Here is a 23,772-nt window from a genome sequence, read left to right on the forward strand (position 1 = left end):
CTCTCCTAGAACAAACTCTAGGACCTTGGGAAAGATTTGAGGGGCAGGCAACTGAGAAAAAGACTGCAACCAGGAATTCCATTTCCATTCAAATTATTCACCAGTCAGAGTAAAAGTAAGATACTTGCAGATGGACAGAAAGTGGGCGAACACTCACATCTGAATTCCCTATTCGAGAAAAATGCTTGAGAAATGAAACTCATGCTTGAGAAATGAATCACATATTTTTAAGAGTAAAAGTATTTATAAAATATAATTTACTTTTAAAAGTCTGGTGAATCTAATAGCGTATTTTTATCCCCATAGTTGGAATTGATCCCTATATTTTACAAATACAATTTAGCAAGTTATATTTATATAGACAAATATATTTAAAATGGAATTATATTTTATTTACCGAGACATATGTATTATTTTGGACAGATTTTCCTTTTGAACAGAATAAAAGAAACCTATCCTAGTTCTTTTAAATCTATGAAATTTATTGCTTTGACTTTATGAATATCCTATTGATTTAGTTAGAAGGATCCTGAGATTTGAATCAGGATCTTGATTTTTCAGTCTGTCATTTACTACTAGAAGCAAGTTACTAAACTGCTGTTATTCCCCAGTTTTCTTTATCTTTGAAATATAAACCCTATATTATAGATTGTTAAAGGAATTAATGGAAATATAAATATGTCTTAACAGGTTATTTATCATAAACATCACCCATTAAGAATCTTTCCCTAGGAATGATAATCACTGTATTTTCAAGATCAAGGTTATAAATGGGAGAGAGAGAGCTGCTATGCAGGGAGGGGAGTTGTGGGGTAGGAGACGTCAACAATACTGTCTTAGATGTGGGCACTCATTTTGTATATTTTTCTATGTCTTCAATATTTCTTAATTGTTAAAAAAAATTTCCTTATGAAATACATAAAACTTTCCCATGAATATATATTAACCAATAAAATGTCTATCATTTTTTCTGTCAAAGGACAGTGCTTACTAGGACACACTGAAATGTATGCTTTATAATTCTTAGCTTTTTTGGGACCTGCTTGTAAGAATATCAATTTCGTCTTGCCATTCTAGTTATGTTATATTGCACAAAGTATTCATTTCAATTGTGTATATTAAGTAGATGCAGAGGTCACAAACTGTTTTAGGATTGAACCCTTCTCTTAGAAGTACTGTTTGTTCCCCACAATATTGGTCTTCATGGTGAGTTAGTCTCATGAAAAATCAATAAATTTTGTCACCCTGTACTTGCATCTCTGCATGACAACAGTGCTGAGTATCAGCTGCATCCTTTGGCTGGACCATGTGCTCCAGAGTTTCCTACCCTCTCCACGCTCCCTGATACTGAGGTCAAATGTCATTTGCCTTTTATCGTCATAAATGTTTATATTAACTGTTTGGCCCCTATATGCAGTTTAATTTATAACTGTTAGAGAAATTATATTCTGTACATGTCACAGTCTTCTATTGATATTTTGCTGTGATATTTTAATTTGATTTTACATATTTTCAGTACTTTATAAAGTACACTTATACTTTCTTTATAAACGATGACATAAAGTAGCCTTTTGTCAACTCCTGCTTCTCTCATATCCGAACATGTCACCAATGAAATAGTTCTCAAATCTAGTTCTTCCTCTCCAACCTTACAGTTACTGCTCCACCTCAGGCCCTCATACTGTCTCCCCTGGAATTCTTTCATTGTTCCCTAACCGTGCTCCTTGCCTCTGGTCACAGTCCTTTCAGTTCATCCTCATGTGTATTGCTAGAATGGTGTATCATAGTACAGATCTCATCTCATCATCCTGCTGTTTCAAATTCTTCTAAGTCTCTCCATCTTCTATGGCATGGGTCAGCAAACATTTCCTTAAAGGTCCAGATGGTAAATATTTTAGGCTTTGCCAGCATAAGTTTCCTGCCACAAATAATTGACTCTGCTGTTGTTGAGTTGAGCACAAAAGCAACCATAGACAACATATAAATAAATGGGCATGGCTGTGTTCGAATAAAACTTATTTATAAAACCAACCCCTGGTCCAGGGTTACAGTTTACCAGCCTCTGTTCTCTGATATAAAGGACTCTCCCTGCCTTCCCTCCCATCTCATCTACTACTCTCACGTCCTATTTCCTACACTTTATTCAAAAACACCATTCAAATTCTTAAACTTTTCTGAGCACAACATCCTTCCGTATCCAATTTTTAAATTCTTCTCATTTAAGCTGCTTTTTTCACAACTAGCAAAATATTGTTATATATTTTGTAAAATGTTAATTCTCAAATGATGGTCTCGTATATAAACATGAGGCTGTTTAGCCACTTGCTGACATCTTTATAAATGTATTGTATAGTTGTAAGTATTAAAAACACTTTTTAACAGGTCTTTCATAAAAATCATAGCCTTGATACACCCATGTTATAGTTTGACTACTATCAGCACATTATCCCAAAATCTCAGAATAAGATCACTGTGGGAAAGTAGTTTTGTTTCGGCCTTATCGTATAAAATCAAGGTTTATTGAAAGAACAATTTTAGATAGTCAGTAGGAATGGAAAGCACAAACTTGTGTTGTGTCCTGTCTTCATTACAATTGCTCTTTTCCAATACAATTAAGAGAACAGAAAAGATTTGGTTTTAGGATATGACTTGCCTGAAGTATTGGACTTCAGGTTGTGATTTAAATTCTAATAGGTCATACTTCACATGTTTCCATATGCTAGCAAAGAGTATATGTTGTTAAATATGTGGGTTTGCCTCATTATTAAGTTTCAGTTATTTAGGCTATTGCTGATTGATACAGTGTTGGGTAGTAAACAAAAAATGAAAAAAATGTAATCATATTAATGAAAAGTTTGATTTGATTACTAAGGCGAGAGGGCAGATTGGTAGAGCTGCTAAGATAGAATTGTGTTAAAATGTGGATGGGTGTTAATATTGGTTACAATAAAGTTCTCTAAATTTTCTGATGTTCACATAACAATGTATTAATTTAAAGCTCTATCTATTAAAACTGACCTGTAAATGTCTGTTATGATTGGTTTTTAGCCACCAGCTGAACAGGCCAGAGCCAGACTACAGCTGGTTCTTGAAGCTGCTGGTAAGTATTGATGATTAACTTTATTTAAATGAAAAAGCTTAAAATAAATCCTGGCATGCTTATAAGGTGGGACAAAAAGCAAAACACCTATTTTCATATATCCTCACAAATTTATGAGATATAGATTATATGTCTGGCCATATTTTACCTTAAATAGTTATTGCTGCAGTATAGTACTAAAAGGTTATTCTTTACCCTTTTATTTATAAAATGTGCTTTATTTCTGTTTTAATTTTGATGACATTTAATTTATTGATGTTTGTCTTTTATGGATAGTACTTTTGTGGAATGTTTAAGAACTTTTTGGCTAACTTCACATCATGAAGATTTTTCTCCTGAAAGTTTTATATTTTTACATTTTAGATTTAAGACTATGATCTATTTTGATTTAATTGTATAAGATATGAGTTTTAGATTGAAGTTTTCAGTGAGCCAGAGGAACAAAGTAAATGTCGTTTAGTTCCTCCAATTACATTCTACTAATTCATTAGTCTGTTAGTTCCGGATACCACCTAATCTTAAAATACTATATGTTTTATTTCTCAATGATACCATAGTGCTCCGACTTTGATTTTAGATATAATACCCACATTCATGTAGCAATTACATGCTTTACCTTTTAAAAAAATATAAAGTACTGATATTTTACTCTGAATCTTAATGTGCTCTTCAAAAATGTGTATAATTTATTCAAGTAATAAGTTGTCAAGATCAAGCATGAGGTAAGTTTAGAATAATGTCACCAGAGTAGTACATATTTTAAAGAATTACTTACTTTTTAAAAACCTATAAAGAGTTCATAATTCTCAATTGTAAAATGAGAAGTTTGTTTTGCCATCAAAAGTAATTTCAGACTACCAAATGACAGTAGTTGTTTTTTTGTATTCCTTGATTGAGAAAATATATATGTGCATATGATTTAAGGATTTCTTGCAATTGTTTGTAGCATTCCAACCCAGAATGCTCAGAGTCTAAAGACTGGGAACACCAGTATATATGATATACTAGCTTCATAAATCCCTAATAGAAGTTATTTACCACATAAGGATAAAAATTAGTATTTTGACTATAAATCTCTATACCCCCTCCATATTACTTTAAAAGTCACTTATAGTTTGTGTATTAACCTTTCATTTTATCTTTACTTATATAGAAAACATGATACATTAAAATTTTGCTTGCTATAATGTTTTATACTTTAGGATAAAGCTAGTTAGTGTGATTCTCTGTCATTTACATAATATACATTCATTCTTTAGTGGTATTTTGCTTTGAAAAATATTTTTTAGTTTATAATTTGAGTTTTGACAAACTCTTGCTTTAAAGGAAAATATTTATGGTGCTTAGTCCAGAAAATATTTTTTCATCAATACAACAATAAAGAATTGCATTTCATAGTTTTATACAGTTTTCTTTTATTTCTTGATCTTTTAATATGATTTCGAAGCATATTATAAAACACATCTGACAGTCCAAACCTCACAGTGTATAACTTGTTTATATCAGTCCCAGCTGTCACTCTTTGTTTTTCAAAATTTAGCATTAAATTCTATTAAGGATAAAAGCTAGGTTCTGTGTATTTGAGAAACTTTCAAAATATTATGACAGTTTTCAAATTTAAAAATGTATATTGGCCTGGATAAGCAAAGGACAGACCTTAGCAAGATGTAGCATTATTTATTAATTTCTTCTTATTGAATATATGTTTTCTCCAGCTTTCTCCTCTTATCAATAACACTGTGATGTACATCTTGTTGCAAATTGTTTTCTTTTTTTAGATTATTTTCTTGGTATTGGTTATATAGAAATGAGTTTATGAGGTTAGAGGGTATTAATCTTTAGAGCAGCTTTTTATACATTTTTGTTAAATTGTTTTACAAAAGAACTGGGCTACATTTTATTGCCATGGTTAAGTAACCATTTTTTACCGGACTTTGCTTATTGATGCCAGTTTGATGAATATATTGCTTTATAATATGATATAATGTATTATATACCACTTGGAAAACCATCTAGGACTGATTTTAATGAGAACTTGTGGCCTGGAGAGGGTAAGCTGATGGATGGATAGGGAAGGAGCATATAAGCAAATATAGAACTTATTGTCGAAGTTCCAGATCTCTGTTTCAGTGATGAATTCAGGGTATTCATTGTATTGTTAAAAGTAAACAAATAAAAAGGGGGGAATAAAAGAAGTTGAGCTCAGTTTGGTAAGGCTTGCAGTTAGAGTCTAGCATAGTCCTAAGATTGAGGTGGGTGGATAGGAAGGTCTGGTAGTGCCCATTCTGTCACATTAGAGTTTACTTGAGATTCCAGGCAAATCACTTTTGACTTTGGGTCCTTAAAATTGGGTGCAGAGAAAGACAAGGCTGTATGTTGGATTCTTGAGACAGGTTTTATTTCAGCCTTATAATTACCACAATCTGGTTGATAAGGCTTATATATAGAAACTTGCTGATTAGACTTAGTCTTTTACTCTAACATTGGGTTCCAGAAGAAAGTTTTATATATAACCATCACATTGTTATTGATTTATTAGTGAATGTTAATAATGTTACTGATTTGGAAATAAGATATATTTAGAACAGTTGGCAATGATTATTAGTGTTAATGATTTTGAAGGAGTAAAATAACATTAAGCAAAATGTAACTGTGGGTGTCATGCATATTGTACCAAACATGAATTTGAAATCAGATTTTATTGTATTTATAATTATATTTTATATGCACTTAACTGATACTTTTTTATACTTTTCTATGCTAACTCTTCAGGTTTATATAGAATCTTTTTTCAATGTCATTGCCAAATTGCAATAGAAACTCAATTTTATGTATCTTGCTTATTAACAGTTAAAGTTATATCTAAGGTTACTTTTTATTTTTTCCTTTATTGATGTTAGAGAGAGAAGAAGGGAGAGGGAGAGAGAAATAGAAACATCGATGAGAGAGAACATCGATTGGCCGCCTCCTGCGTGCCCCCCACTGGGGATTTGGCCCACAACCTGGGCATGTGCCCTGACCGGGAATTGAACCATTGACTTGGTGCATGGGCCGACGCTCAACCACCGAACCACACCGGCCAGGCCAAAATTATATAAATTTTAAAAATAGAATCTAAGTTGTAACTTCAGCTAATGATTTATTCTATGATAGTGAGTAAATCCAATTACAGAGTTATTTTTGCCATGATTTTTTTTTCTTTTCTTTTTAAAAATACTTTTATCATTCTTCTATTTAAGACCCAAAACCTTGAATTTTTTTTACTTCTGGATAGTCAATCATTCACTTAGAATTAATGACTCTTATTTTGAATATTTTTATATTTATGACTTTATAATTTTTCCTACTGTCATCTTCTTAGTCTAGATGCCAAAAACTGCACCCAAAGGTTAATCCATTACCTCCTAATTGGTCTCATGCTTCAGTTCTTCTCCAGAGAGATGGCAATGACTACCAGAAGGGTCCTAAGTCTGCTTCCTACTCATTCTATGACCTTGAGCAATTTGGTTAGCCAAAACAGGATTTTTTTTTTATATGGAGTATGAGAGATTTGTATATTTTATAGTTTTCTATAGTTCTCTATTTTTAAAAAGTAATTTTTTGAAGTGAATTTTACATGATATAAAATTCATCACAATTGTTTAAAGTAAACAATTATGCATGTGTTTTTATATATGTATTTTAATTGGCATTAAAACATTGACAATACTTTATAATAACCACCACCTCTATCTAGTTCCAAAACATTTGCATCACCCCCAAGTAAAACTTCTTACTATTGAGTACTTTTCTCTTCAGTCCCTTTACCCCCAGCTCTGGGAGTTATGAATTTATCTATTTTTCTCTATGAATTTATCTATTCTGGACATCATACAACGTGTGACCTTGTGTGTTTGGCTCTTTCACTTAACAATGTTTTGGAGGTACAGCCATGTTGTAGCATGTGTTAGTATTTTATTTCTGTTGATGGCTAAATAATATTCCATTATATATAGCATTTGTTCATTTATATGTTGATGGAAATTTGGGTCATTTCTACCTTTTGCTATTGTGAATAGTGTTGCTATGAACATGCATATACATGCACTTTTTTATGTACCTGTTTGTAATTTGGGGGGTATATGTCTAGGAGTGTAAATGTGGGGTCCTTTGGTAACTCTATGTTTAACTTTCTGAGAAACCACCAAACTTTTCCATAGTGGTTAAACCACATTACTTTCATCTGGCAATATATGAGTGTAGTCCCCTAATGTCTTTACTTGACCATGTCACACATTCAAGTTACCTGTTTGAAAATATTTAGGATAGGGACTTCTCTGTTTAATGATATCCTCGTCTGTAAGGGGGAATATAATAACTACCTTATAGGGTTGTTATGAAGATAAATATTATAATATGTGAAGTGCTTAGTTCAGAGCCTGGCAAATGGTAGCCACCAGAAAATATTTATTTCATACTGCTTTTTGAGAATACCACCATTTGGTCATGCTACTCCTTTTCTTAGAATTACTCATTGGCTCTCAGTTGCTTATAAAATCAATTTCACACTTCTGTGCTTAAGGTTCCAAGGTTCTATGTGACGGATCCACACACTTTGCTGTCTTTATTTCTTAGAATTCATCTCTGTACTTTTTCTCATTGTTCTTTGATCTACTCATGTTCTTTTCTACCTGGGAATCTTTGCTCAGGATTTTATCCTGTCTAGAAATCACTTCTTTCTCACTCTTCCCATCTTTAAACAGGACACACCACAAATAAATTTTCCACATGATTTCCCTGCCCATTTCAGCACATGATCTTTCTCTCCTCCTCTGAATTCTTTTTGTCCTTGACTGTGTACACCATTTACACTGATATTCACTCACATTCTGCTGATATTAATATTCAGTTGTTTCATGAGTGCTGGACTTATTTTCCCAAGGAAATGATAAACCTCTGAAGGTCAAGAACCATATCTAAAGTTTTTAAATCTTTTCCAGCAGTTTTAACAGCACCTGTAGTGAGTGATAATATAACAAATAGAATTCCAGCTATTAATCTTTGGTAAGTCATTGTGGAGAAGCAAATGATCTGGATAATTGAAAATTAAATCTTTAAATGTTAGTGTTCTCATTTTAACCACTGTTTGATGTAATTTAAATTAAATATATGAAAAAGTTTTCTGGCTTCAAACATAAAAGATATACGACAGTAATCTGGCTTTTTAATTTTAAATTTTAAGGTACTGTATGACAGATAAGATAATAAAAACATGATTATCACAGAGGAAGAAGAAGAAGAAATAAAAGTTTATTTAAAGACTTGTCTCCCTCACTTTCGCTCTTGCTGTTTTTTGACTTTTGAGCACCTTTCCAAATATTATTTTGGTTTTCCACAAAAACAAATATTATCTTATGCCAAGTATGTTCATGGCTTACAAGAAGAATTTAGAGGAGAGATTTTTTTGAAACATAAACATTTTTTTATTAAAATGAAAAGATGACACTTTTCACAACAAGATATAATTGTCCCTATATTCTCCTTAATATTTTACTTTTAATAAAATTATTGACACATGCAACCTTTAAAATTGTATCCCTAGTGTTATAAGAAAAAATGAATTTTTTAGTATGTGTATGGTAAATCACCTTTATCATAAAACCTCTGTAATATTTCATTTTCTGAATTATGTCTACGGCCCTTTGTATTGTGCTTTATAGTTTTCAAAGCACTTTCATAAATCTTTTATCATTCAACTCACATCACTGCATGGAGAGCTAATTAGCTTCATTTTACAAATATCCTGAAAGTGTAAATGACTTGTAAAAGATCACATACCTAATAAGTGGCAGAATCAGGATTAAAATCTAATGATTTCTGACTCTTGAGCTATTTATGTTCAGATGTTAAAGCCCTGAGTTATGTTGGGCAGAAAGAAGAGTGATGGAAAACCACCAAATGCATACCTGGTTGTTAGGTGTAATGCTACAGTTATCTTACAATAAAATAATTTCTATCTTTGGTTCTGAAATAAGTTTTTTTCTAATTGAAGGATTAAAGTCTCAATCAAAATGTCCTTTCCCTCAACTATTAGAGTGCTCATAATAATTAAATGTCTGATCATTGAAAAACCCAGGGTAATGTTTTGTACCTGCCAATGTTTTGTCTTTAACCTAACTGGGGTCATGCATCTCAGAGCCCCTTGCTGGGTTAGAGCTGGTTAGGTGTTGTTAAAAGCACAGATGAGGCACATGTCTTTGCACGTTATTTCCAGGTAAGAGGCTGTGCTCAGGAATAGTCCATAGTGCCTCACTCCATCTCCTGCTGCATGTTAAACTTAGGTTTTATTCTACGTAGTTACCTATTTAAGCACCTAGAAGCCAAGTCCTGACCCTTTCTCTTCATAGCCATATGATCTTGGAAGTCTCCATGCTATCTAAAGTTCAGTCTAACTTTAAATATTTGTGATTCTGAGAACTACAAATGAGATTGCCAGGATAATGCTGTACAGCTTCCAGGGAGCATAGAAAGCCAGTCTGCTGTCCTGGTTCAAAGCTGCCAGACATTTTGCTCTGTAGGTTTCTAACCACTGATCTGTGGGTAGAAGACACAGCCTGATTTATTGTGAGAGAGGCTTTCATAGAGGACAAACTTAAAACACAGAGCAAGTGATTGAAAAATTAATTTCTGTTTTATATAAAAAGTGGTTTTCAGACTTTCCCCCCCTCATATAAGCTTCTGCTTGATTTTGTGTTGTCAACCTAGATTCGTATCCAGCTTCACTAGCTTTGTGAGCTTGGGCATTTCATTTCCCCTAGATTCTGTTTTACTTTCCTCATCCATAAACTGGAGATATTAAGGGAATAACTAATGGTTCTATTGTTATGCAGTTTAAGTGAGTTAACATTTGCAAAACAGAACAGTGCCTCGTACATAGTAAGTATCAAGCAAATGTTAGCAATTTTTCTGAAATGCAATACACTGTGGGGGTTAAGTTCTCAAGTCAGATGGCCTGGGTGCCATTTCCAACTCTATTATTTACTGATAAAACCATGGGAAGCTTGGTTAAACCCTGATGAACATCAGTTTTTTTATTTATGAAATGGGAATAATAATAATGTGTTTCTTAGAGTTTTTATTAGACCTAAATAAATTAATTGAATAAAGTGTTTAGAACAGCACATAACAGCAACCAAGGGTTCTAGAAATATGAGCTAGTACAAGTAAGAGTAGTCTGTTATGGCATCCCCAAAGTGGCTTTATGATGCAATGAAAGAAGGGATATAGATAGAGCCAGACATCTTCCTTACACCAGTATGCATATACAGTTAGAAGTTACCAAGAATTAAGAATAGTGCTTTTCAGCCCTGGCTGGTGTGTCTCAGTGTTTAGAGCATCCGCCTTCACACCAAAGAGTCTCAGGTTCGATTCTCAGGTCATGTACCTGACTGGCCAAGTTCCTTCCCCAGCCTTGGTCAGGGCTCATGTGGGCGGCAACCAACTGATGTGTCTCTCTCACATTGGTGTTTCTCTCTCTCTCTCTGTCTCCCCCCCCCCCCACACACACACACACTCTACCAAAAATCAATGGAAAAAAGTATCCTTGGGTAAAGATTAACAACAAGAGAAAGAATATTACTTTTTTAAAAGAAACAAATGAAACCTTAAATAGTTTAATTGACTTGGGCATTGATTAAAACCTTTTGTCATCAAATATGGTTTCTGCAAACTTCAGAAGTTCTACATAAAATGTAATAGCTTTAATGCAAAATCAAATTAACAATGTTAATTTAACTTTCAGTTTCTAATTATGAACAAGATTTTTGGCTTTGCGTAAAGTCAAAAAAATGTAATAGTGTTTCCTAAGGGGTATCATTAAGTAAATTGCTTTTTAAAAATATAAGTTGTTTTAGCATCAGTTACATGCTTATATTTAAATGACCATTATTTATTCCTAATAATATTTAGAAGAAGAAAGCTATCAGCTAGAGTCTAACAATACCACAGCAACGTGCCATGTTTGAGCAGATGTTAAGCAGACAGTAGTTGAATGTTAATTTTGAGAGGCTGGTATGTTTAAGCCTAGCTGAAGTATGTTGCATGTGGGCTTTCTAGACTCGAGTACAATGCTGGTTCTCTGGGGAGAATTTTAAAGCTAAACCTCTTTCTTTTTGGGTCCTCTATATGGACTCTCTCAAGTCAGTATAAAGCAGATCATCCCTAGGCTAAAGCCCTTCCAGCTTTTGTTATTGGGCTCTGTAGACCTGTAATTAGGCCTCCTGGCAGGCCTTGCAGGCCAGTTAATGGTCATATGGAGTTTCTGTGAGGCAGACTGGCTTTGTATAAATCCTGGGTAGGAATACGTTTATGGGTCACTTCCTACCAAGACCATGCTTTGTCCTTATGCCCTGAGGGCTGACAGGGAGCAGGTTCCCTTGACCATGGACTGTTCTGTTTGCAACTCAAAATCTACTCCACTAATCCCCAGTGTAAACAGAGGATTTAGAAGGGCTTCTGTCACTTACAGTTGCCAATTCACTTGGGTGTCTGTGAATCTATTTTCCCCTAGACTTCACTATTGAAAGACTGTCAAGTGTATACGATTTGGATGTTTGTTTATATATCAAGTTTGCAGTTTCTTTTTCAGTAGTTTTGGAATCGTTGTCAATAATTTATTTAAAACGGAATTCTGTAATGAGCTTTTAAAATTTACCACCTTTTTAATATTTCTTAATTTAAGCCATTAAAATTTTTGAATGATTACCAACCTTTTCCTATAAGCAAAATTGTAGGTCTGTTTTTTTGTAAGAGTAAAATAATACTGTGTAAAGAAATTTACCAAAAAGTGATTAATACAGATTTCAGATAAGTCAAGGGAATAATTTAAAATTCTTCTATATTATATTTTTATATTAAGTAAAAATTCCATTTTATGTAGCAGAACTATTCAAGGAGAAATATCAAATCAGTATATAAATGCTTGATAAAACTGTTTCATGAAATATTTAAATATTGTGTCATTTATTTAGCATCTACTATGTGGTAAGCACTTTTATGTTTTTATATAGTATAACTATTTTAAATAAGTGATCTATGTTTTCTAGCTAAGCAAAATATTTGGATTTTAAGAATGCCATGATGGAGATTTCTTGTTATTTTATTGAATCCTTTATTTCATTATAGTTTTTGCTTTGTTGCTTGGGTTATATTAATATTTGATTCTAAAGTGTGTAAGTTCTGAGTATGCTCCATGAAGAACAGGCACCTGTCTTTCCATGAGGCAGTTTTTTTTGTTTTTTGTTTTTTTGAGAGAGAAAGCAAATGATGAATACTTTCCCAGGTTTTATCCAGTAAATCACTGCTCAGTATTTTCCATTTTGTGATGTAAAATGGTTCATGACAGATGTGGCTGAAAAGACCACATACGTAGACTGTATGATTTTAGTCTGGTGGAACTAATAGGATCACTCATTACATTTTAGACCCTGGGGTTTCTTTTTTCTTTCATAATAATAATAATAATAATAAACCTGTTTAAATAGAGTAGTCCTTTTTGTGTGTGAGTACAACATCTTCTAAATTTACAGAGTTGATGCTAACAAATAACAATCCTTTCTCTCTTCCAAAAATTATTTAGTTAATGTTTATTTAATGTTTACTGTTATTTTTAATGTTCTATCATTCCATAAAAGTTAAGATTTTGTTCTATTTTTATAAAGGATTTATTTGAATTTTATTTAACAAAACTGTAAAATACATTTCTTTGGGAATTTAAGACCTGGGAATTAAAATTGAGTTATGTGCCCAAAAAACAGGTTTTATAAATGTTGAAATAATTAATGGCAGCAAAAGACATTATAGAGTAGCAATTCTTGGTGTTTACTTACAATTAGGACAATTATAACATAGTCTGTTTTTCTTTTTTAATGTACATAATATGTTTATTGAAATAGAAAATATTTGTGATCTATTTTGGAATTCAAAAAAAAGGAAGCTCCTGAACAGTGTGAAGTGAAGAGTAGTTCTATTTTAGTTTTGACCAAAGTTTATATTTACATTGAAAAATATCCTGAGTGTTATATATTAAAATGCTAATAGTGGTTATTATCTCTGGGTGTGGGATTTAAAGTTACTAAAAACTTTTTTGGCTTGTTTTTATTTTCTAAGAAGAGAAAAAAACCTAAGCAGGTATAGTAAAGCTTTAATTTATTTGATGAGTTTTGAAAACATACATAATCATATAACTACCCCCAAAATTTTTTACAAGGAACATTTACATTACCCCAAAAATGTTCCCCTGTACTCCTTTGAAGTCTCTCCCCATTTCAGACCTTAGCAACTAATCTGCTTTATGTCACCATCATTTTGCTATTTTTAGAATGCCATATAAATGGAATCGTAGAGTATGTAGACTTTTGTCTGTGGTCTTTCACTTGGCATAATGCTTTTCAAATTTGTTTGCGTTGTTGTGAGTATTGCTTCTTGTTATTGCTGAGTTGTATTCCATTGCATGACCATACCAGTTTGTTTATTCATGGACAGGTAGGTTGTTTCTAGTGTATGGTGTTTATGATTAAAACTTATATGAACATTTTAGTACAAGTTTTTGTAAACATATATTTTCACTTCTCTTGAATAAAACTTAGGAATCGGATTGCATGATTATATAGTTGTGTCATTTTATCTTTATAATAAACTGCCAAACTATTTTCCAAAGTGGTGGCTATACCATTTTGTGTTTTCACAGCGATGTATGAAAGTCCCATTTGTTCTGCATCCTTGACATAGCTTGGTGTTGTCAGTATTCTGCTGTTTGATTTCAGCAATTCTTTTGAAATAGAGTATATATCTCATTTGCTTCTTATATGCATTCCTGTGATAATTCATGAGATTGAGCATCTTTTCATCCAATCATTTGTCATCTATATACTTTTGTGAAGTATCTGCTCATATCTGTTGTCCATTTTAAAGAAATTGTTTAATTATTGACTTCTAGAGTTATTTATATATTCAGAATACAAGTCAGATATACACTTTAAAAATATGTTCTCCTGCCCTGGCCTGTTTGGCTCAGCAGTTAGAACATCGGCCCGCGCACCAGGGAGTCCCGGGTTCGGTTCCTGTTAAGGGCACGTACCTTGGTTACAGTTTGTCCCAGGTCCTGGTTGGGGTCATGTAGGTGGCAGCCACTTGATGTGTGTCTCTCACATCGATGTTTCTCTCTCTCCCCCTTCCTCCCTCTCTCCCTCCCGCTCTATCTGAAGATAAATGCAAAAAAAAAAAAAAAAATGTCCTCAGGTGAGGATAAAAAATAAATAGCCCTGACTAGTATGACTCAGCAGTGGAGCATCAGCCCACGGACCAATGAGTCCCTGGTTTGATTCTACCCAAGGGCATGTACCTACATTGCAGTTAGTCCCGGGCACTGGTCAGGGTCGTGCGGGAGGCAACCAGTCGATGTGTTCTTCTCACATCGATGTTTCTCTCTCTCTCTCTCTCTCTCCCTTTCTCCCTCTATCTCCCTCCCATTCTATCTGCAGATAAATAGGAAAAAAAATATATCCTCAGGTGAGGATATTTATTTATTAAAATAAATAAATAAATAAATGGCTCTTTGTCTATACCTTGACTGTTTATTTTCTAAACAATGTTTTTTAAATTAATAAGTAAAATATACTTTTTAGTGAAAGTTCTTTGATTTTTGAAACATGCAAACAGGGTATAATAGCATCCAGAATAAGAATATAGAACAACCGTATCATCCCTCAAGATTTTTCCATTACCCTTTGTCACGAACCTCTCCCAGCACTCCCAGCTCCTGGAAACCACTCGTCGACTTTTTGTCCCTACAGTTTTGACTTTCCCAATATGTCATATAAATAGAATTATGTAATGTGCAGCTTTTTGAGCCTGGCTTCTTTGATCTAGCATAATGCTTTTGAGATTTATCTATGTTATTGCATATATCAGTACTTTCTTCTTTTATTACTGAGTAATATTTCATTGTATGGAATTAATCGAAAGAATTTAGGTTATTTTCACTTTTGAATGATTATGAATTAAACCATTATGACATTCTCAAGTAGGATTGTGTGTGAACATAAGTTTTTGTTCCACTTGGGTAATACCTAGGACTGGGATTGCTGGGTAGTGTGATAATTTTATGTTTAACTTTACAAGAAACTGCAAATTGTTTTCCAAAGTGGCTGGGCCATTTTACATTCTCTATGAGAAATCAAGTTGTTTCACATCCTTGTCAGTACTTGGTACTATAGTTTTTGTTTTGCTTTGGTCATTCCAATGGGTGTGTAGAGGTATCCTGTTGTGGTTTTAATCTGAATTTCCTTTATGATGAATGTTGTTGAGTATTTTTTTATGTGCTCATTTCCTATCACAGATACTCTTTTCCCATTTTAAAAAATTGGGTTGTCTTTCACAACATGAGTTGTTTTTTTGTTTTTTGTTTTAATCTTTATTGTTGAATGTAAAATGTATTACCGATGTTCCACATTTTTCCCCCATTGACCCCCTCCTCCCCACTCCCGCTCCCCTCCCACCTTTTCCCACACTATTGTCTGTGTCCATTGGTTATGCATATAAGTTCTTTGGTTTATCTCTTCCCACCCACCCCCAACCCCTTTCCCTTTGAGGTTTGTCAGTCTAGCAATGAATTTGTACTTCTTAATCTCTTCACCTTTTTCACCCATTCCCCCAACCCCCCTCCCATCTGGCAACCAACAAAATGTTCTCGGTATCTATGAGAATGTTTCTGTTCTATCTGTTCATTTTGTTTGAAGATTCCATTGTTGATAGATATGTATTCATTGCCATTTTGTTTGTTCATATATTTTATCTTTTTCTTCAAAAAGACCCTTCATCATTTCATATAATAACAGTTTGGTGGTGATGAACTCCTTTAACTTTTTCTTGTCTGGGAAACTCTTTATATGACCATCGATTCTAAATGACAGCTTTGCAGGATAGAGTAATCTTGGTTGTAGGTTCTTGCTTTACATCACTCTGAATATTTCTTGCCACTCCCTTCTGGCCTGCAAAGTTTCTTTTGAGAAATCAGCTGACAGCCTTATGGGAACTCCCTTGTAGGTAAGTAGCTGCCTTTCTCTTGCTGCTTTTAAGATTCTCTCTTTGTCTTGAATCTTTTGCATTTTGATGATGATGTGTCTTGGTGTGGGCCTCTTGGGGTTCATCTCGTTTGGGGCACCTGGTGTAGGACGGGGACCCCTCAGTCCTCAGGAAAGACCTTCCCAGCTGAGGTATCTTCCTGATTTTTATTTGCCACACGTGGGTGTGGGAACCAACTTTGATGTGGTTGTGGGAGGACGCGATACCGTGTTTACCTACGCCGCCATCTTGACCGGAAGTCACAACATGAGTTTTGAGAGTTACATATATTCTGGGTAAAAGTTCTTATAAAATATGTGATTTTCAATTTTTTTCATATTTTATGGCACATTTACATTCTCTAACCAATATCTTTTGGAGAGAAGTCCTTAATGTGTTGAAGTTCAGTTTATCAGTTTTTTCTTTTGTGTATGTGCTTTCAGTGTCATATCTAAGAAATTTTTTACCAGAGTACACAAAGACTTGCGTCTATTTCTTCTAGTATTTTTATAGTTTAGATATTTACAGTTAGAACTGTGGTTCATTTTCAATTGATTTTTGTGTATTGTGTGAAGTATGGGTTGAAGTTCTTTTCTTTACATATGGTTATCTAATTGACCCAGTAACAATTGTTCAAAGATATTTTTTTTCTCCACTGAATTGTCTTTGTACTTTTGTAAAATATCAGTTAACCAAATATGACTAGGTCTATTATGATCTCTATTCTGTTCCATTGATCTGTATGCCTATCTATCCTTTTGCCAGTACCTCATTGCCATGATTACTGTATCCCTGTAGTAAGTCTTGAAAGCAGACCTTCAATTTTTTTTTCACAATGCTTTGGCTATTCTAGTTCCATGTGCAGGTCTTTGTATGGATATGTTTTCAACTCATTTGGGTAAATACCAAGGAGTACAGTTGCTGAATTATGTGGTAAGAGTGTGTTTAGTTTTGTAACTGCCAGACTATCTTACAGAGTGACTGTACCATTTTTGCATCCCCATCAGCAATGATTGTGAGTTCCTGTTGATCCACATCCTTGCCAGTATTTGGTATTGTTCTAATAGATATATAATGATAATAGATACATCATTGTTGTTTTTATTTGTAATTTCCTAATGACATTGTTATATATATATTTATATATGTTTATATATATATTTATATATGTTTATATATATTTTTAAATATGTTTTTTGTTGACTGGAAGAGAGAGAGACATTGATTGACTGCCTCCTGCATGCCCCCTACTGGGGATCAAGCCTGCAACCTGGACATGTGCCCTGACAGGGAATCAAACCAGGTCCTCACTCTATGGGACAACACTCAATCCACTGAGCCACATTGGCTGGGCAATCTTTTTATATTTTTATTTGCCATCTGTATATATTCTTTGATGAGGTGTTTCTTAAGGTTTTGCTTTCCATTTTTTAATTAGGTTGTTTGTTTTCTTATTGTTGAATTTTAATTGTTCTTTGTATATTTTGGATAACAATCCATTATTAGATGTGTCTTTTCCAAATATTTTTGCCTAGTCTTTGACTGGCATTCTCATTCTCTTGACATTGTCTTCCACAGAGCAAATGTTTTTAACTTTAATGATATCTAGCTTATCATTTATTTCTTTCATGGATCATTTCTTTGGTGGTGTTATTTAAAAAGTAATTGCCATGCCCAGCCAGTGTGGCTCAGTGGTTGAGCATCAACCCATGCACCAGTGGGTTGCCAGTTCAATTCCCAGTTAGGGCTCATGCCCAGTTGTGGGCCCGATCCCCAGTGAGGACATGCAGGAGGCAGCCAGTCGATGTTCTTGTATTTTGTTTTCTGGGTGTTAATGTAAATGCTATTGTGTTTTAAATTTCAAATTCTACTTGTTTATTGCTGATATATTGGAAAGTGATTGATCTGTTTATTAAACAAAGTTGTAGTATCCTGCATATTTGCTATAATCACTTATTAGTTCCAGGAGTACTTTTGTTAGTTCTTTCTGATTTTCTACATATATGATCATGTTATCTTGGAACAAAGTTGTATTTTGTCCCATTCTACATACCTTTAATTTCCTTTTCTCATCTTATTGCACTTGCTAGGACTTCCAGTATGATACTGAAAAGGAATGGTCGAAGGGGGACTTAATTACCTTGTACCAGATCTTAGCAGAAAGGTTTCAAGTTTTCACCATTAAGTATCATGTTAGCTAGATAGATTTAGTTAGTTAGTTAGTTAGTTAGTTAGATTAGTTAGTTAGATTTAATGTAGATATTCTTCATCAAGTTGAGGAAGTTCCCCTCTAGTCTTAGTTTAGTGAAAATTTTTATCATGAATGGATGTTGGATTTAAAAAAAATTTTTTTGTCTGCATCAGTTGATGTGATCATTAGATTTTTTAAAAATATGCTATATCATATTTAAGGATTTCTCAATATTTGACCACCATTACTTAACTTGTAATGAATCTTATTTGTTAATGGTGTACTATTTTTTAAATATGTTTTTATTGATTTTTTTTAAAGGAGAGATAGAAACCTCTATGGGATCAACTGCCTCCTACACGCCCCCCCACCACACACGCACACACTGAGGATTGAGCCCACAACCCAGGCCTGTGCCCTGATCCAGAATCGAACTGGGACCTCTCAGTCCATTGGATGATGTTCAGTCCATTGAGCCACACCGGCAGGTCAATGGTGTACTATTTTTAATGTAATGTTGCATTCTGTACTGTAACATTTTATTTAATCTTCGTATTAATATTCATATGTGGTATTGGTCAGTAATTTTCTTTTTTTGCATCTGTTACCTTTATCTGGTTTACATATCAGTGTTATACTTCATAAAAACAGTTTGACAGTTTTCTTTCATTTCTATGCTCTGTAATAATTTTTTTAGCATTAAAACTATCTTTGATAGTTTAGTAGATTTTCCCCTATGAAGCATTATGGATCTGGTGCCCTTTTTGTAGTTGAAAAGTTTCTCTCTTTCTTCAATGAAACTTGTTATATTTAAGCTTTCTAATCTCTAAAATGTTTAATTCTGGCAAACTCCATTTGCTATCCTAGCAAATTATCCATTTCATCTACATTTTCAGATTTATTTGTATAGAGATTTGCTAACTAGTCTCTTAGGAGTTTGGTAATTTTTTTCTATTTTAATGACTATTTCCTCCAGTTCAACTCTTATTTTTTATATTTTTCTTTGTTAAATATTTTAGTTAATTTGTAAAAGAATGAGAATTTTGTTGATTTATTAATTTGATCTTTTATTTATCTGTTTTCATACCTACTTTTATTATTACTTTCTTCCTTATACTTTCTTTCAGATTGCTTGCTATTTATCTAGCTTTTTGAGTTGGGAATTTAACTCATGTTTTAGAATTAATTTTTATAGTTAATTAAGTTTATAACTTAATAAAGCATTCAGTCTTTCTCTAATTACTGTTACAGTCATATCCCATAAATTCTGAGAACAGTGTTTTCTCATTATTTTTAAGAAATTGTATGATTTTGGTTTTTGTTTTCTCTTTGACCAGTAATTACTAGTTTTATTGTGTTTTAACTGGAAAGTGATTAATGTAATATTTCTACTTTATGGACTTTACTGATGTTTTCTTTATTTTGGTGAATATTTCTTATACACTTGAGAACAAAATATATTTCCTATTTGAAGAATATAATATTTGATACATATTTAAGAAGATTTGCCTTATTATGTTTCTTTATAGCTCTTATATATCATTCCTTTTATTTTTGATGGTCTAGCTTAACCATCTTATACTGAGAATGTATTAATATTTCTTTTTGTTGACCTGCTTTTATCTACACTTTGCTGTGTATTCTGTCATTTCTACTTTATAAAAGTAATTACTGTGCTATTGGATGCATAGATATTAATTAACTATGATGCCTTCATCTTGAATTGTAGCTTTTAGCATTAAAATATACCCCTTTATGTCACGTTTAATGTTTTTTTGGGGGCATAAAATCTATTTTGATATAAGGATCCCACATCCTGCTGGATTGTTCCTATTTTTCTTGTATACTTTTGTCCATCTCTTTTATTTTTAGACTTTCTGAATTTGCCCTGGCCGGTTTGGCTCAGCGGTTAGAGTATCGGCCTGTGGTCCAGAGAGACCCGGGTTTGGTTCCTGCTAAGGGCACGTACCTTGGTTGCAGTTTGTCCCCGGCCCTGGTTGGTCGTGCGGGTGGCAGCCACTCGATGTGTCCCTTTCACGTCAATGTTTCTCTCTCTCTCTCTCTCTCTCTCTCCCTCTCCCTTTCCCTCTCCCTCTCTCTCCCTCCTACTCTATCTGTACAAAAAATGGAAAAATGTCCTTGGGTGAGGATAAAAAATAAATAAATAAAATAAAACATACCCCTTTATGTCACGTTTAATGTTTTTTTGGCATAAAATCTATTTTGATATAAGGATCCCACATCCTGCTGGATTGTTCCTATTTTTCTTGTATACTTTTGTCCATCTCTTTTATTTTTAGACTTTCTGAATTTGCCCTGGCCGGTTTGGCTCAGCGGTTAGAGTATCGGCCTGTGGTCCAGAGAGACCCGGGTTTGGTTCCTGCTAAGGGCACGTACCTTGGTTGCAGTTTGTCCCCGGCCCTGGTTGGTCGTGCGGGTGGCAGCCACTCGATGTGTCCCTTTCACGTCAATGTTTCTCTCTCTCTCTCTCTCTCCCTCTCCCTCTCCCTCTCCCTCTCCCTCTCCCTCTTCCTCTCTCTCCCTCCTACTCTATCTGTACAAAAAATGGAAAAATGTCCTTGGGTGAGGATAAAAAATAAATAAATAAAATAAAACATACCCCTTTATGTCACGTTTAATGTTTTTTTGGCATAAAATCTATTTTGATATAAGGATCCCACATCCTGCTGGATTGTTCCTATTTTTCTTGTATACTTTTGTCCATCTCTTTTATTTTTAGACTTTCTGAATTATTTTGTTTTAGGTGTGTCTCTTATGTGCTACCTACAGTTAAGTCTTGTTTTTTAAAATTAATTTGAAAATCTGTTTAATAGGTGAATTGGGCCTGTTAACATTTGTTGGTATGAATAATATGTATGGTGTAAACTGTATCATATTATTTTGTAATTAGTTCATTGTGTTTTCTCAATGATTATTTTGTTTTTTTTATCCTCACCCAAGGACATTTTTCCATTTTTGGTTCAGATAGAGACGGAGGGAGGGAGGAAGGGAGGGAGGGAGAGAGAGAGAGAGAGAGAGAGAGAGAGAGAGAAACATCGACGTGAAAGGGACACACCGAGTGGCTGCCACCCGCACGACCAACCAGGGCCGGGGACAAACTGCAACTGAGATACGTGCCCTTAGCGGGAACCGAACCCGGACATCTCTGGATCACAGGCCGATGCTCTAAACGCTGAGCCAAACCGGCCAGGGCTCCCAATGATTATTTTGTAAGGTTATGTATTTTCTGTGTTAACTCTTTTAGGCACTTAGTGTTTTTTTTAATTGACATTTTGTTATCTTGGTTTTGTATGTTATTCCTAGGATGATGTTTCTGTTTAATCTTATTTGCTAATTTTGACATATAGAGTTTTAAAACTTTTATTTAGTCAACTCTATTAATCTTTTACTTAACCACATTCCTTTCTTCCATCTTTCATTGTGTTTAGGCTTAGGAAACTACCTGGAGTTAGCCAAATTGTGAGGTTAAGGGCATAGTCCTACAGACTGCTAAGTCTGTCTTAGACTTCTGATCCCAACAATAGGTACAGAGCTTTTCCTAAACCACCCTCAGATTCGATGATGTTTCTCCAGAAAGATTCAGAGATATCACTGAAAATTATTGTTCTCATGGTCACATTTATTACAGGGAAACAATACAGATTAGAACCATTCAGTGTAGAAGAGACACATGGGGCTGAGTCTAGGAATCTTCCAAAGGAGGTTCTTGTCTTCCTCAGGATGCATCACTGCTCACATCAGTGTGTGACAGCAGTCATGGGGTGTTGCCAATCCAGGAAGCTCACCTAAACTTCAGTGTCCAGAGATTTCTTTTCCTGGCATCATTACATAGGCATGATTGATTCATTCATTATATATTTCTATGAAGTCATTCTCCAGCCCAACCTTATTTCTGGAGATTGGGTTGACATTATATGGTCCAAAGCCCTAACCCTCTAATCTAATAGTTGTTGTTGTTGTTGTTGTTGTTGTTGTTATTGTTGTTTTTGTCATGGGCAGCCCCTGTGCTAATCCTGTTGGGTGTCATTTTCTCCAGCCTTAGTCATCTGAAGAGTGTAAATATCAGATTTGGTCTGAGTGGCCCACCATAAATAATAAAGATACTGTAATCACTCTGGCTTTTAGGAGGTACAAAGGCCTGACCTCTCCTTGGGCCAGATCAAATTCTTTACTCCACAAAGCCTTTCTCTCTCTTTCAGCTATTAAATAAAATTCAATATTTTTTCTGTCATTGTTTTTATATTTTTATTGAATATTCTATCATTAACTCTTGAACTTTTTTAGGAATATAGTGGTGATGCTAAAGATGAAATTTTCTTCTTTTTGCAAAGAGCTAATCAGTTCCAGCACCATTTGTTAAATAATTCTTCCTTTCCTTACTGATGTTGATGCCTTATTTATTCTAGATACCTGGTTTTTAAACCTCTATCATGTTAATTAGAATAAATTAGAAAATAATGGTAGAAAGTACTTAAGTTAGGCCTACAATTTCTGACAAGGAAGACAGTCCAATTATAAATAGCAGACAAAAGATCTCAAAAACTATCAGATTGTGAGTCCACTGACCGGCGGTATCTCTAAGCATGATATCTTAAGGACCTTGCCTGTTTTACAAGCCAAACTTCACTTGATATTTTAATATTTATAATGATGTGTTAAGTTATCAAGGAGAGGTTGAAGAAAGTTCAGCATAATTCTGTTTAACAAGACATGAAAATCAAGCAAAATGCTGTATGTGTTGACTAACAAGGAAAGGTGTCTATGAAATCGTAAGGCGATAAAAGTGTTATCAGAAAGGGGACCTGGCCCTGAGTGGGTCTGCCTAGGGCTGCACCAGTAGTGTGTGGATTCCTGACTTTGTGCAGGAGAAGTTTCACAACATGAGTCCAGGTGAAGTGTAGAGGAATTTATTAAAGATGGAGATAGTGAAACCAGAAAGGGCTGGTCTGGTTTGGCTCACTCAGAAGTCAGAAAAAAGGGGGCCTTGGGGACAGGTTCAAGGGGGTTGCCTGGGACAAACTGCCACTGCCCATTGCTGCCCTGGTTGCAAACCTTGTGAAGACCCTTAGAGTCTAGAAGATGCATACCTATGGGGAAAGAAATGGAGGGCAGGCACAGGTGTGCTCCTGGGAAGGAAAGCGTATGCTAGGTCCTTTGTCTTGAGGCTTTTCTCTCTCTCTTGCAGACAGGTATCTTAAGGGAGGTCTCAAGGGAGTGTTTCAACAGAATATTCACTGGTATTTTTAGGTGACTCCTTTAGAGGCATGGTCTTCATTGATTGGTCAGTGTCAGGGCAGTGGGTCAGTAATTGCCACTGGGGTCCTGGTGTCACCCACCTGGTTTTGGTGTTTCTCTGGGT

At 34.3% G+C, this 23,772-nt stretch overlaps 1 protein-coding gene across 1 annotated transcript in view; it reads left to right on the forward strand.

The window, feature by feature from the left end:
* RSRC1 (arginine and serine rich coiled-coil 1) overlaps positions 1-23,772 on the forward strand; it is a 295,687-nt gene that overhangs the window by 146,659 nt on the left and 125,256 nt on the right. Inside the window, exon 4 of the mRNA XM_036242873.1 lies at positions 3,049-3,100. Within this exon, the coding sequence (XP_036098766.1) occupies positions 3,049-3,100 (52 nt within the window). The remainder of the gene's footprint in view (positions 1-3,048; positions 3,101-23,772) is intronic.

Source organism: Molossus molossus, unplaced genomic scaffold (assembly GCF_014108415.1).
Source record: "Molossus molossus isolate mMolMol1 unplaced genomic scaffold, mMolMol1.p scaffold_m16_p_5, whole genome shotgun sequence".
NCBI classification, from domain to species: Eukaryota; Metazoa; Chordata; class Mammalia; order Chiroptera; family Molossidae; genus Molossus; species Molossus molossus.